Source organism: Pyxicephalus adspersus, chromosome 3 (assembly GCF_032062135.1).
Source record: "Pyxicephalus adspersus chromosome 3, UCB_Pads_2.0, whole genome shotgun sequence".
In the NCBI taxonomy this organism is placed as follows: Eukaryota; Metazoa; Chordata; class Amphibia; order Anura; family Pyxicephalidae; genus Pyxicephalus; species Pyxicephalus adspersus.
Window position 1 is genome coordinate 20054311 of NC_092860.1, and position 16903 is coordinate 20071213.

Below are 16903 nucleotides of genomic sequence, written 5' to 3' on the forward strand. Positions count from 1 at the left end.
GGCTTGTCATGTTTCATATTAACTAATTATGTAAATACATGTTAGTCATAGGAACAAGAGCTGTCCCCATTAGGGGGATTTAACAAGTCTGTTATAAGAGATTGAATTCCTGGGAGTAAATCTCAGATGTAGCAAATGTAGCAAAAGAACTTTGTGAATGCAGGAATATTATTCCAAGCAATATAACATAACTGCATTAAAGAATAAATTTACTGAAAAACAAAACTATTTTCCAAAGTCAGCACACCAGTGCAAAACTGCTAAATAATATGTTTATTCTGCCTCTTATCATTGGCTTCTTTTTGCTGTTCTTATGTCATCAATGTATATTAAACCTTCACTAAATAAATGATCAGCAGAATGTACATTGCATGATAATATTGGTTTATTTTTTTCTCCAAATACATTGGAAATAACTTGAACTGATCTTCCTATACTTACACTGTACAAAATCAAGTGTCCTAGGATAAGAGTGCTGCCCCAACATGGATTCATACATAATGCTTGACATTCTAAATGTGGAAGCTGCAAGAATGGTAGGATCAGTAAGTTATGAGTGTTGAGGAGCCACTACCAGATTTTGTCATACTGAGGTTTGATAACCTTTATTAGTCATATGCTTGGCACGTATTGAACTCCTAGTGGTGGCTACACGGGAAAGTTATACAGCTAGGGTTTCCAAAGTTAGGTTGAAATAATACATCAACCTGTCCATCAAGTCCATCTGTGACACCTTATTTGCCACACTTGAATGCCAGGACTCTCAGGATGATGCCTTGCTGAAGTAAAGGTGGATTTTTCTTCTCCCCACATTAACATACTTGAAATCTCAGTGTGTATTAGAAGTTATAAGGAGTCAGATAGAGCCCACCACAGGCCTGCATTGCACCCAGCATCATCTAACCCTTACCTCTCCAGCCTTATTGTCCGTTTCATGCATTGGTGTTTGGTTCTTTCAACCATGAGGCTCAACAATAAATAAGGACATTTCCTAGAGCAGTCCCCATACAAATGCAGCAGGCCCAGGAATGACCAGCCCTCCAGACTAGCAAAAAGGCATTTCCATATTTAAGAACCAGTCAAGGCTGATTAATTTAATGAAGTCTCAAAGTAATAAGTTGTGAAAAGCATACGGATGATTTTTGTTGCAAATCTTCCCCAGTAGAAAAAACCCATACCCTTACAAAACAAAGAGTTCTGTGCTTTGCTTTACACCGAGTCACCCGTACAGCACTGCAGTCAGCAAGGTAAAGCCCCGTGCTCTGCTGTAGGGGGACTGCTGTTGTGATGCACAATACATTGATCTTTGCAATTCATCTACTAACATGATAATAACACAACAAAAGGGTAATTCTTGAACACACCTGAAAGATCACTCAACTCTGGTAAAAAAAAAAAAGTTGCTATAATGTATTAAAGCTTTGAATAGACAAGACTTTTTATACTTTAGTACCTTTCAATTTTAAATCTCAAATGCTGCAATTTTCTAAATTCAAAACATTCAAATGTCACTTCCTTGCAATAACATATTTCAGGTTTGACGCCTGCTAAAAGCTTGAACACAGCTTGTATATGACAGCTAGCTCTACCATTATGATCTGTATTTAAATCCAACATTTACTTTTTGATTTGTATTTAAATAGGGAAGAAATATACCTTTGTCAGGAATTTTGCACCCCATACCCCCTGGTGATACCCCCTGGGGATCTGGTTATAGTTTCTGTACAGCAAACTGATGATGTTAGAAGGTAAGATCTAGGTATACAAAGACAAAGGAAAGTGCATTTATATTCTTTGTGGCTTTTGAGTAATAGGTTTGTATTGAAGTTCGCAAGTTCAGCATCAATCCATTTGATGATATAATCATTTTCATTGTGAATATTATGTTATCAGTGCTATGCTATATTATTCCTTTGTTTTTCTTGCAGAATTCAGCAATTTCATGTGACAGCACACAATTTGAGTACGAAGGTAGATGTTGTTCACTGTGCATGCCAGGTAAGTATCTGCCAAAATAAATTCTGATAGCTGACAATGTTTAGTAATATAATTTATATAGTAATAATGTATTTTTTATATTTAATATAGTGCAATAACAATATAATGTATAAAGTTCTTAAGATGATCTACATGTGTGACAGATCTTCCTGTTAACAATTTTCACTTAAGTTTCAGAGGAAGCGGGTTATTTTGAATATCTGTTGGATGGAATTAACCAACAGCAATCTAGAAACCGGTGTTCATTGAGTTGTGACTTTTATAAAACAAGTTCTGAGTAACTTGTGATTTCTTTGGAATTTTTTAAAATTTTTTCTTCAGCCACTTTACTACCAAAACTCAAGTTGAAGCTTTTATGCAAGAGAAAAAAAAAATAAATTCAAGATTGAATAAGGAGGGACAGCTAGAACCTTAACACCAGCCCTGAGGCAGCTCACTAAGCCAATTAAATGGCTATTACTCATACATACCATATTGTAGGATCAGGAGGTGACTGGGGCTCTTTCCAATGGGTGCAAAGACCACAGCAAAAAAATCATTTCCCCAGTTCCTCTCCTATAGTGTTTCTATAGTGTTAAAAAAACAGGAACTAAAATTAAATCTCCCTAATGGTGTCAGTGAGTGCAATAATATTCCAATCCTACTATTTTCATAAAAAGTTTTAGCTAAAGATGTATTTTAAAATACAGAGCTGCATGGCTTACTTGGGAGGATAAAGCAGGATTTCAGTGGCCTTCAGATGCCTTTTATTCTTTGTTATTTCTTATTTAACCCTCTGAAGATTTATTAGGTGAAAAACACGATTATATACTGTAACACTGTGCATGTGAATCACCTCAAAACAGCTTTTAAGGTTTTATTAAATTGTAACTTGTAATAGGTTGTTTTATCTAGCAGGTATAAAATTGTTCTTGTTTCTTTGTGAAACTATTTAGGAATTCCGTGTAAATGCCAATGCCCACTGCCTACTCGAGTCCCGAGCTGATGGCTCCGCCCCCACCAGGAACACCCCTGAAAGGAAATCCCTCTCCTCCACAGTGCATACGGAGGGGAGGGAATGTCCCCTTACCCCAGTGGCGGAAGTGCTAACGCCGGACGCCGTAAATAGGGAAGTGAAGCATAAAAAGTAGGCTTAAGAGCCGCCTGGATTAGGCCAGATTGACTAGGGGGGTGCTAGGCCTGAACAGACTACTGCCTAGGCCGTATCTGTCCTAAAGGCCGGAGATGCCTACCCCTGGCCTGCTGCATTCTGTAACATCCAAATCATGATTCATCTTGGATCAAACAAAACTGATCAATGATTGGTTGCTTTGGGTTACCAAAGAAAAATCCAAAGTTCAGAGTTGTCTCTAGAACAGGAATATAGAGGAAATCTTTAAACAAAGACAGTGATAACAACAAGGCACTGTTTGTCAAATAAATAAATAAAAAGGGGTTCAAGTGTGGTATATATGTCTGAAGGGTTACAATAGCGTTTATTTGATCGATTTCATTACTAGCACATGACATATTAAGCAAGAAAATAACAATAATGTAAAATGAAGGGCCCATTCAAATGTCTATGTTATGGTAATGTGCACAAAGTGCTCACTACATTAAGGCCACAGTTTGTTGCATTTAAATGGAAAATCTTAAGAACAACTTCATTCTGTGTAAACAATGTAAATAAATTATATGGAATGGCTGCTGATTGGGGTTTCATCTACGGAAAGCATATAATATATAGTAATTTGAAATATGTTTGTTTTACAGGACAAAAACTAGTTTCCGAGTGTACAGAGAAAAGTGAAACGTTATGTGCTGCCTGCAAAACTGGAGAGTATCAAGATAAGTGGAACCGGGAAACAGACTGTCTCCTACACCAAAACTGTGATGAAAGTAAGCAAACTTTTTCTATTTTTCATGCTTTTAGATTTCTGGTGTTTAGATTCGTCTAGATCCCTATCAAATAATGCAATGAAAATCATCAAATCACATGTGTCTTGTAATGAAAGATGAACCAAAAAGCTTTACAAACAGCATCAGTAGTGATAGACTTAGTGGGAAAATAACTTATTTCTTTATATAATAAAGACAAGGCTTGTTTTGCTTATACATTAGGAAAGGAAAATTGTACAAATAGGCTCCTATTGTTCTAGGCATCCCTTTGGCATTAATTGGAATCTATAATGGTCAAATATATTTTACATCTTTTCATGTATATATTACTTTCAAAACCAATATTGAGAAGATAACTAGATTTTTATAAATAAACATTTACTACAGGGTGCACAAGAGACAATGATATGGATCTGTCAGAAAATGACAAGTTTCAATAAAGAATGAGCAGGCTTTGAGACCCCTTTTGAGACCTATTGGATATGGCTTTGTGTAAAACAATGCTATGGCATACTGTTTTTGGCCAAGTGACATGGCTGGGTGGCCAAAGAGAGGCAAAGATTTCAGCTGACATAGTTATTAGTTTTCATTTGTTTAGACCAAAGTTATATAGTATCATTACAGTCAGCTCTAGGGCTTGGTAAGGTTATGGTTGGAGCCAGTGTTCATGGTGGAATTTGTTCAATACATTTGCAGATTTTGCTTCTTGCTTTGTCATTTTGCAAATCAGTTGTGGCAGTCAGGTTTAGCGTATTGAAAGCAACAGACACTCTTTATCCCGGTTGTTGTTAAGCTGGAATGCTGATTGATTACCTCTGAAATACACTTAAGAGCCAGAAAGGGAATTTAGGAAACGGTGTATGAAATATAACCATTAAAATATGGAAAACAAGTATGCAAAAACGTAAAAACCACATCAAATATTGCTTCCAGTCAAACGTTATAATTCAGAATGTGTTCAATCTATGAAAACATCGCACATTGACTACTGTTCATATGATATGTTTTATTGTAAGCTTCAGTAAAATATGACAGCTTGGATCCTCTGGGCAGTCATGTTTTACAGAGATTTACAATAGAACATATTATCCATGAGCAGCAGTGGATGTGTGATGCCTTCATGCATTATGAATTCTATCGGTTTATGGTAGACTATGTCTTGCACTCTGAGACTGGTGCATTAAACAAGTTTCCAAAAACTGGAGCAGCTTGCTTTTTATTTGCCAAAATGTGCTGCAAGTAAAAATTAACTGAACATTGAGGATGGGCAAGCAATTTTTATAAAGTTAATTAATAGGACTTTCATGAATGGAGAAATGAGTGAACTTTCCTCATTTCATCAGTTTAAATGTATGTCAACTGGAAAGCCCCAGGGAATGAGATTGTCATCAAAATTGTTAATACTGCTAAGGAATGAGGAGGAGTTCTGAGAATATTCCACAAATGAAAAATTTATTAGCAAGGCATTGTTAAAGTCACATGCCAACTTTTAAAATTAATTTGGAAGCCCCTGAACATAGTATTGTCATCAGAATTGCTGAGGTGGGGGATCGGTTCAGGGGAACTAGTGGGACATATTGGGCCTGATTTATGGAAACTCTTCAAGGGAGGATACACTTTTATCAGTGAAGCTGGGTAATGAAGAAAATCTGGAGTTGATGTAGTCCAGGATTAAAAACATTTGCTAGCAAATAGCATATGACTTTGAAGAAATCTATTCCAGGTTTGCTGGATCACCCAATTTAACTGATGAAAGTGTATCCTCTCCAGTTTAGGAAAGCTTTAATAAATCAGGCCCATCAAATTAAGACAAATGTAGTTTTTCTTTACCTTAAAGTCAAAGTGATTGTGATGATACTGATTATTAAAATGCTTTCTTTTCAAGTTATTTGCAAAGCTGCTATGTATGGTATTGCCACTGAGATTACTGAGAGTGTCAAAGGGACATGCGGGAATATGACCCAAGTTAAAAACAAAAGTATGCAAATCTGTGAAATGCATTATCCTGAATAAAGTTTAAATTATATTTTTGAAAAAACTACAGTTTTTTCTCACCAGCAGAAGATTTACCAGGGTGACAGAAGTTTAAAGTAATCACAGTAAAAACATTACAATAAAAGCTACATTTTATTGCCTTTTGTGTGTAAAACCTTTTTATTTGGCCTCATAGGGACCTTTAATTACACACATAACCTAAATGTTTATCCTTAAAATAATGTTTTTCTTTTTCTTCTTTTTTGTTAGCTCAAAGACTTTTCTATCAAATATTCATGACCAATAATTGTGGGTGTGTGAGGCACAACTCAGAGTTTTACCCTCCTTTTTTGGTACCTACTGTATTGTACTGTACTGTAACCCATGTGTTTCTTTTTCACTAGCCTTGGGTTTCAAGAAGATTAAAGAGGGAAGTATGGAGAAAAATGTGGAATGCATTTGTCAAGAAGGCAAGCATTGCTCCAGCATTGCTTGTGAGACTTGTGTGTGGAATACACCCTGCGGCCAAGGAGAAGGAGTCATACGGATAGGTGAGAGAGTGACGATTAAAATGGCCACACATTAGGTCTTGGAATACACCTGTAGTAAGGTATAGCAAATATGGAGGCTGATATTTCAGCTTTCCTTTTCCAAATGCTTGTTTCCCAATTTTCATAATGATGGGTAAGGTTAATATAGTATCACTGTTTATGCAGTAGGGGGTCACAGAGGTATGCATTGGTGCAGAATAGGAAGTGCAAAGAATGGCATTGGTTCAGTGGCAGGTGAAGTCGGCACAGGTGGAGAGAATAGAGGTTAAAGGTAGTAGTTAAAGGACGGGTTGCTGTGTTTGTGATGGTGGGGAAGATGTGGGTCAGCTGTGGTAGTAGGGGTGAAGTACTAGTGTAGGGGGGGGGGGTTCAGGCATGGTGATGTGAATATGGGTGATGATGGTGGTGGTTGCAGGTTCTCTTGTAACTCAAGATGCAGATACTTCTGACCACCAGTGGAGGTTGGGCAGGTAGTTTCAGCTGTAGGCGCCTGTTCAACACAAGCTGTGGGATAGGGAGGTGGAGTGAGCCAACAGAATTGTAAATTACAAGGTCATGTCCTATTGCAACACAAACTCGGCTGCTACTGGAACCATTCTTGATAGATGTTGCTGGTCTACATAAAAATGTTGATGCTACCACACATGTATAGTAGTGACCCCATGTAATACCTTGCTGAGCTTCTGCACATCTGCCAGGTATTGGTGCCATCTGAGGTTTTATTAGGAATATTTGTGTGATGCAGAATCCATGCTGGAAAAGAAGAGATTTTAAGAGCAAAGGATGGGTTTAACTAGGATTTGTATAGTGTTCTTAATATTAATGATATTAATAAGGTATTTAAAAAGCGGTAAATCTGAATCTGAAACTTTCTGAAACTGAAACTAGAACTTTCTAAATCTATGTGTTTCTATAGCATCAATAAATTGTTTACCATGGATTGTTTCAGTGAATGTCAGATTCATTGTTTAGTGACTGTATATGTATTTACATTTGTACATATGGCACAATAAAGGTGTTTTAATAAATATGTCATAGTGAAAAACACACTTTAGTTTTTGTGCTTGCAATGTGATAATTAACAGAATATCAATCCAATTAATTGGTGTTTTTAATAAACATACACAAGCAGTTTGATGTCCAAATTGGACAGCTGTCAGCAGCAGGACAACATGGTCACTGATATTAGGATCTCTGGAATAGCAAATATAAGACAGAAAAATATGTTTTTTTTAATTTAATTGTATCTTTTTAAATATTAGATTTTTGTTAATGTAGACCTATGCCACAACACAATACTGGTTCCATCTGTTTGTTTTTACTTTGATTATTGGGAGAAATACAAGAATCTATGCTGAAATATTAGTTAGTAGCCAAGGGTGATAACTATTCAACCTGCAGTACCTATAGTACCCAATAATACATCAGCAGTGTGGTCTTACCATGACAAAATTGCAAAAAAGCAACAGCACATTTATAAAACAGAGTGCTGCCCTTGCTGTGGGATTCCCCACATTTATTTCAGGCATGCTCTTTATTTTTTTAATAGAAAAGTTGTTCTTTATCTATATGAAAAGATCTTGCAGGGTGCTATAGTGTTTTTACCACCATACCATCATAGGTAAATAAAAATCTTTACCCTTACACCTTGGTATGGTACCTGGAGAAAGGGATCCCCCCCCAAGATCCCAAAACATTGGCTATTGATGATTGTTAATGGGTCATGTTCATCGTTTTACCAGAGTATGCCAATGAAGATTCCTATTGTAATGCGCCTGGGCACACAAACCACGACCAACTCCAGATACCCTTAAATCAGGCTTTATTCAAAATCAAACAGCACAGCAAGGGTTAAGTCCAATAAAGCGAAGTACAGGAGGATAAGGCAAATGCAGGTCAAGAACAATCCGAGGTCAGGGCAGGCAGCAAGCAGAATGGTCAGTAACAATCCGAGGTCAGGGCTGGCAGAGTTCAAGCAAGGTGAGTTTCAGACCAGGTCACTAAGGTAATGACAAACAGATAAACTTTAAAGCACATAAAGACACACCCAAGCACACTGTGGTAACAGAGGCTATATCGGGCAATGGTGTAAAGGACAGGCTCTCCTTAAATGGCCAGGATGACCAATGACCTTGCGCCACCTGGCACTGTCTGATAGGAGACTGGGTAAATCCCCTGCGGCTGATTGGCCGCAGGGAATTCAAACTAGCTATGTCCCACCCCGGGGCGAGGCAGCCGAGTGCCACGCCCTCGGGGGGTACAAGAGGGACACATGGTAACACGCGCACCTCTTCCCACAGCACCCCTAGGGCGTGCACTACTTTGCACTTGCAACGGAGTGCTGAGAGCAGGAATATCATTAACCACATCTAAAGGGATGCAAGGGATGCTGCCTGGCTGAACAGTAGTTTGACCAGGGCGGATCCCTCCGCCTGCAGAGACAGACAAGCTGCGAGCAGAGCCATGCTGGCTGCTACAGCGGCATCTCCCTCTGTGGCTGGGAACCCCAGGGACACCGCGGGCTCGCAGGACGGGTAAGTTCCTTACACCTATTACCTGTATTTTATAAATGATTTGCATGTGTCCATTAACATCTGCATTAAATGTTACTACATGTCAATCTTTTTCCATTTTTAACAAGGTCCTTTTGTTTTCTTCAGCTGACAAATATCTAGACACTGAATGTGCACAATGTATACATGGAACCTTCTCTAATGTTACATCTGACAAAGAGCCATGTAAAGCTTGGCAAAGGTAAATTTATATCATAAAAGTGCAATTTAGAGCCAAACTACATTAGTGTGGATGGGGCAAGCACCTGCCTCTAGGATGAGCTGGGGTTTGAGTAGCTTTTGCTGGCCAGCTATAGTGGGGCTACAATATGCTTGAACATGTTGGTGTAGTTTAGTCCTCATATTGGGGCAGAGGATTTTTGAGGTTCTTTATTGGCATAATAGACTAATATTAATTGACAGTATTAATAATTTAAAAATATTCATATATTACAGAATTTACAAGCTGTATCCGTGAGGTCACACATGTATATTAGAGACATGTAGAATATTTTATATTCTCCTTTCAGTGTACATTTCCCTCCTCATATGTTCTCTTAAGACCTAATTCCAAGTAAGCTTTTTTTCCATTTTTCAGGATCATTAGCAATGTCGTGACTGGCCATTTGCAAACTCTACAAGAAGTTGTAGCATGTATTTTGTTTTACTCCTGTTCACTTTTTTCTGTTTTTTACCATCTTGGTGCCTCTGTTCTGCTTCAGCCCTTTTTTATACTACATCTCATCTACATGAACTTACTTTAGCATTGGCTGTATATAACTGTTCAGGACCAGCTTCCTGGAAGCGACAACAGCGGACCAAGCCTCGGCATTGTATGTAGGCACATATAGGCACATCCACCTATTTCCTCAACCTAAGTCCCATTTGACAGGGCGACCTCGCATCTCTGCCAGCTTTAGGAGCTTCAGGTTAATGCCCCTGCATTCTATCATTCCGACCTCCTCCACTAACCAAATTCAACAGTGAGGAAGGCAGATTAAATATAATATGAAGATGGTAACCTGCTGTTGCTGATGCCAACAGTGGTGTATGGGAACATTTGGCAGAGAAACACTAGCAGACATGGTTGCAGTCACAGACAACTCCCATGGGCAACAATGGGCCATCCAAGGAGCCCATTCAAAGATATCTCTGGGAACCTCCTGATTTCTAGCTATGCCTTTTGTACTAATCCCAATACCCCCCATGTAATAAAGGTAAGAAATTGCAGACATCTTTGAAATCCAGGGACAGAAAGTACACTATTAGCAGGATTAGTATTTGACAATAAAATACTAAAGGCCTGGACGATAAATACATCTGTTTTATCTATGGACTGGTATGCCACAATATATTTAGCATATTTGTTTAAGAATTACATATACTTTAAATATAGCCATCCCAGATCCAGCAGGTACATATAAGCTCAAATGCAGTTGCAACCCTTATAATTTTATTTGAAAAAAAAACATGGCTTATATAGACTATTGCTTACATGGTTTTAATAACATATATATGGAAAAATCCTTAATGACATACTGACATTACTTTGTTAAATGGAAGCCAGTATAATAAATATAAATTATAAATAGCAGTCTCCATTTCATTTATTAATAAAATGTTGTAGCTACAGGCTGCAGTAACTTTGAAGAACTCAATCAAGATAGCTCTTTAATTGCAAAGTGTTGAGTAAATAGGCTATTTGATATAAATGTGTGTGTTTTTTTCACATTCACATCAGGAAAACCTGTTTCGGCTACATAAATTAAATCTGTTAATTTCCTTCAAAGGAATTCCAAATGAACAAAATGCATAAATTGCATCAAACAGTAATGTTGCTTGCTTTAGGTCTATTGGTTAATAAAACATCAGTCGATTAAAGTTATTTCTGTCACAAATAAAGATGGAGGCAGAGTGTATATATCTGTTTTCACGGCTGTAGAGTATAATTTAGTTTCTTCGGTTTTTATGTCTCTTAGCCTTATTTAGTGGGGTCTATGTATGGCTGTTGTGCAGGTCACGATCTGGTGCAGCAATGTTAGTTAAGTTCAGTGTTTTGGGTGTCACTTTTATGTAAAATAGACAGCCTCTATCAACCAGGGTTCCTTTAAAAGACAAGTGCCCAAAAAAGGGGACAGTAGGGTGTACTGAGCCCGTAAATAGGTGGTGGAGGTATATCTGCAAGACCCTTTCTTTAATTCCAATAGTTGAGTTCATCTGCAAAATCATGGGATAAACCAGCTTTCCTGAACTGGGGTTCCTCAATACTGACTACCATTAAAAGAGGGTACAACTCCCACTAACAACCAATGTAAGGAGTTCTGCAATGATCACAAATGTGGGGGAACATTACAATTTTTGCTGTGCTACTTTCCTGTTATTATTAACTTTTTCATTACTGAAGTCATTTAGTTGTACAGAGCAAACTCAGATGTTAAATACACTATGCATATCACAAAGACACAGGTGAAATATATAAAAAGGTTGTCTTACCTTCCCAGTGGTTTTCTGTCCTTCCAGTTCTGGTAGTTACAGAAACTCATATAAAACGCAAAGTTTTCTGGATCGCTTGTGTGTTCCCAAAACTGGGGCAACACTTCCATACATCACCATTGTCAACACTGAATGTAGAGTCCATTTAGTATTACTACCAAGGTTTTTTCCAAGCCCTGATGAAGTGAGATTTTACTGGACCCAGAAATGTGTTGGAATTGTTTTTTGTTAAGCTGCACCTTCCCCTGACATGTGAAAGAGGGACCTGCTGAAGAAAGGCATTAAAGAGAAAGGCACAGCCTAAGATTAGTATTTATTTTGTTGGGGCAGTGGGAACAGACATGGTTCGGAGCAAATACAGGAGGGTGTACTTAGTAACCATGAAAATGGTTGGCTGGGGGTGGGGGCTTGGTTTGCATGTTTTCTAAAACCGTTCCGTTTTGCACTTATGTGAACAAAACCTTTCTTTATATCCAATAGTGGTCCCTGGGTTGTCTGAATCCAAGAGTCCTTTAAACACATTTATCCCACAGCTATTACTGGTTAAATGTTATGAAATACACAAAATAAAATAGCTTGTTATTTCTTTGTTTTAGGTGTTCTTATTCACAAAAAGAAATCCATCCAGGAACTGAAAAGACTGATGTTGTCTGTGGTGAGTTAAAATTCATCTTTTAACTCAGGGTATTAAACCCCAGTCCTCAAAGAACCAGGACTTGTGCACGTCTAACATTTCTTTAACAGACAGACTTAAATTTAGTAAGATGGTGTTTACAAAAAGTCAGAAAATAATTCTGTTTATATAATATCCTGGACTGCATGTGGCCCATGAGAACTGGAATATATGTGAATGCAATCAGTTTTATGTCAATCATCTTATCAATAAGTGTCAACACAAGCCTTGTTATTGTGCGTAGCTACATATGTACTGTGTATGGGGGAAACAATATTTGCTTTTAGGCTGCTTTCTGCTTAGAGATTGTGTTCTTTGTACCTGGCTCCTAAGGGCCAATTGTTACTTTTCTGTTCTAATGCATTGCTTTCAACAAACACTGTTTAATGCACATTGGACCTGATCTATAAAAGCTCTTTAAGCCTGGAGAAGATACACTTTTATCAGTGAAGCTGGGTGATCCAGCAACCTGGAATAGATCTGGTTTAAGATTGAAAACATTTGCTAACAAATAGCTAATGATTATTAAGAAGTCCATTTCAGGTTTATGGGATCATACAGGTTCACCGATAAAGGGTATCTTCTCCAGCCTTGGAGAGCTTAAATAAATCAGTCCCATTGTGTCAGATATTAAAGCATGTTGAATTAGGACAGACCTTTCGAGAAGGCTTATCATTTATGTGATCAATACACACAGAATCTTTTGATGTATTGCTTCCATTTGTTACATCCTTGTCCTGCACTGCATTGTACAACATGTACAGACTCCTAATCTGTGGTGCTTTTGATTTCCTGGCCTGCCCATTTTACTGGAACCCAAACACACCCAAATGGGCCTGATTTATTAAAGCTTGACTGGAAAAGATAGGCTAATATTGGTGAACCTGGGTGACCCATCAATTGGATTGGATTTAATAAAATAAGTTCCTAAATAAGGCAAATGTTTTTAATCCTTGACCAAATCTATTCCAGGTTTGCTGGATCTCCCATGATGGGGCTTTGATAAATCAGACCAATGTCCACAAAATTAAGGCAATGGGAGAGTGACAGAGTGGCGCCTTTCTGGGTATTCCTAAGCATTTAGCACTGCTGTGAGCTGAGAAAAGTTGCTCCTAGAAACTTGCGTATGCTAGTTTCCTCTCTGCCAACCAGCTTAGAATGACCTTATTGTATTAGATCCTTTCTTTATATATATATATAGTAATTTGTTACTATATTTACTCAAATTTTTTACCTATTTTTATAACTAAAAACTAGACACTGTTCTTCACCCCTCATACCATTCCATCCCTTCTAAAGCCTCTCTGCCATTGCTGGCTGCACTTTGCACCGGAGCACTTGGGGTCCTAATCTATAGATACTTTCATCTGTAAAAGAGAGATGCTTGTTAGGAATGCTGTGAGCTTCTTGTGCAATATAAAGAAGATTGATTTGTAAGCTAGCAGATCATTAACAAGTTGGGGACAATATATTTTTATGCCAACTGCAGCTAACTTGAGCTCTGATTATTTATCGTTACGATGCTATTTCATGAACAGTTAGAACAATCAGCATCACATAACTCAGCAGTACTGGTGTGCTGGAGTGCTCTGCTATATCCCATTTAATGAAGTCATTATTTTCCCCATCTCTAGTGGCATTTGTAGGTGTACCCTGGAGAGAACAAAACACCTTTTTGCGGGTATAATGAACAAGATTTATTTCAACTTTGTATCCATTCAGTTTCCATCCTATGTTCATTTTATCTCTCCAAATATGTGTAATAAAATCCATACCATGTCCGTCATAAGACATTTTCCATGATTTCAGTTCATTCTGGATTTCCCCTACAAGTGGTCTCTGTTCAGAGATTTAAAGCTGCAACATAAATGGAATTTCTGTACATAGCAAGTTTTGTTCTGCCAGGCACGGCTGTTCTATGTGACAAGCTATGTAAATTTCAGGACTGGATGGACAGAAACACAAATAATTTAGCAATTAAACAGCTTCCTTTTTTATGTATTGCATATGTGTGTGTTTAGCAGTTTGCCTAGAGCAAAAAAAAATTGACCCAAAATCTACAGTTCCAAATTTAAAATCATGATACACACAGAACATAAACCCAACCCTATTGTATAAGAGTTTAGGATATCCTACTTGGTAAATGTGAAAATATTGACTTTTTGAATATATTTAAATGGAAACATTTGATCTTTCTTTACTACTTTACATGACATTGGATATATTAGTGCCATTCATCCAACAAAGATATCAATAGATATTTTGATGTACACTCTTGGTCCTATAAGCTTGTATTGGCTCCTTCAGTAGAAAGTACTTCTTATTGGCATTTTGCGTACTTTACCACCAGTATCTGACTTCTTGCTGCAAATCCCCTACAACATTTCAGTGGGATTCAAATCAAGTTTGTGATTAGGTCAGTCCGTGTATTTCTGAGTCAATCTTTGGTGGATTTGCTTGTGTGCTTTGGATCAGTATTGAGTTAAAAGGTCCATTTCCGCTTCAAATTAAACTTCTGCACAGATGGCCTTTCATTCTGGGCAAGCATAATTTAAAAAATGTAGAAATATAGTTGATGAATGCAAGCTGCCCAGTCTCTGCAGCAAAGCAACCTCAAACCATACCATTTCCATCACCATTGTTCACAGTTGGTATGGGGGGACGGTCTTCTCCAGTTATACTGTTTTCAGCTTTTGACAAATATGCCTACTGTTACTGTGGACAAAGTAGAATATCTTGGATTATTTAGGAAAAAAATCTATGTTCCAGAAGGGCTTTGTTTATATCAATCTATATCAATAGCAAACTATAGTTTTGCTGTAATGTTCCTGGCACACCTATGCAGTTTTAATTGCTGCACTCACTTTCTAATTGTAAATACATCTTGCAGATCTTGTTTTACAATTTTTAGGTTGTTGGATATTTCTTTTAGCATTTTACAGGAGGTTCTAGGCCTGAATTTGCAAGGCCATCCAGCCCTGAACAAATTACCATTTGAAATCAACATCACCAGTGGAAATATAAAGTTCCAATATTGTGGTGAGTTTTTTAATCCCTTACTGGAGTTATAGACACACATGACCTTCTTTCTAGGGGTTTTGGATAGCTCCTTTGATCTTGGCATGATGACAACATGCTCATCATTAGCAGAGATCACATCAGACCCTTTATGTGAATAGGACAGGTTCCACTTGGATACCTCTTAGAAAGGTTCCTATTAGTGGCACCTAATTTAGAATACCTAGAGCTAATTCAATGGATTTGAATTGTTGGTAAAAGAAAGGTGTACTTTTTTTTTTTTAAATAATTTTGGTTTATGAGAATTAACAAATGTCAATTATATGTATTTTTGTTTAGCTATATATCACACAATTTTTCTGAAGTGTTCGACATTCTTCACAAGCCTGTACATATCTCCTGGATTACAATTTTCAACCAAAAAAAGTACAGAAAGAAGAATTGTTTGGTCTCCAAAAACGTGATTTGTTGGTATCACAGTATCCTGATTTTAGTATGTGCTTTGATACAAAAACTGGCACACTAGAACTTGAGCAATCTTGAAAGCAAATTGTCTTAGAAGTTGATTTGATCATTTAGATTCTATTAACTTTTAACAATAATCACTTCCTATTAGCCATGATACATTGTGGAAGTTCCATCTGCTTACAGCAAGAGAAATGACAACAAAACACATTAGTGTACATTAGTTTTTCCATGCCTTGTTTATATTCCAAACCCATTCTGTTTGTATTTTACTTAAACAGAGTCAATTCCCTAGAACAGCCTCCTCCCTTTCTGCATGGCATAGCTGCAGGAATTGATTTAGGCAGAATAAGGCTCTGGATGTGCTAGAAGCTTAGGCTCCCCATCCCTTCAGTTGATATTGATAAGGACTGCAATGGGCACAAAAGAAGCCTCCTTATTTGCAAGGTCTATGCTGGAATGGCCCCAAAAGCCACCAAATGCATACAAGTCAATATACTCCTCAGTGAAACAATAGGGAAGTACACAGCTCTAATTAAATGCTCTGGTATTCTGCAATGGTTTTGATTTGGCTCTGCATAGCCCTCTCCTCCTCCAAGAATGCCTTATTATAAGTTGTTCTCTGGTTACATATGAGATAGGGACTGTAGGTTTGTTCTTAAGTTGAATTTGTATGTACGTTGGAATAGGTACATTATTTTAATAAATGCAATTAGTAAAGATGTTTGTTTCAACATATTATAAGGCAGTGTGGTGTTAGTTACTGTATAAAATCCACTGTGAGTAAATCACAAAAAATTTTATGGAGCCGAGACATTCATTATCTTTTGGAGCAAGCTGTGCTTTGATATGCAAAAAGAAACAACTGCAGAGTTTGTCTTGGTCAAACTTACAAGAGGTTGCAAAACAGATCCCCCACAACCTCAACACAACACAAGCTGTGTTTATCAAAAGATTTCTTCTGCAAGTCATGCCAACTGCTCCCCTCCCCCCTTTAAGCCTTCGTCCTGCACACGAGCAAGCAAGGAAGCCCAGTTCCTATCAAGGAGTCGTCCGTATGATGGATGTCCTTAACTTGGGGACTACCTGTACTTTCTGTTTTGGCCAAGCTCCTCCACTAGTGTTGAGTGGAATTGCCCAATTGTACCTGAATCTTCATGAAAACAAAATTATTTACAACAATAATTCTGATTTTAGGTGTTTTATACATATGCAATGGGCTTAAAAATTTTTTTTCAAGGTATGAAATCAAGTAACTATACTACATCTATTCTTGTGACAAAAATTGAATGGGGTGATGG

The 16903-nt window shown here is 37.5% G+C and overlaps 1 protein-coding gene across 2 annotated transcripts in view; it reads left to right on the top strand.

The window, feature by feature from the left end:
• Window positions 1-16903, top strand: part of CD40 (CD40 molecule) — a 40944-nt gene that overhangs the window by 18083 nt on the left and 5958 nt on the right. For both annotated transcript variants that reach the window (XM_072403808.1, XM_072403807.1), the window contains exons 2-6: window positions 1929-1998; window positions 3751-3876; window positions 6255-6401; window positions 9062-9155; window positions 12043-12101. In XM_072403808.1, the coding sequence (XP_072259909.1) occupies window positions 1929-1998; window positions 3751-3876; window positions 6255-6401; window positions 9062-9155; window positions 12043-12101 (496 nt within the window). The remainder of the gene's footprint in view (window positions 1-1928; window positions 1999-3750; window positions 3877-6254; window positions 6402-9061; window positions 9156-12042; window positions 12102-16903) is intronic.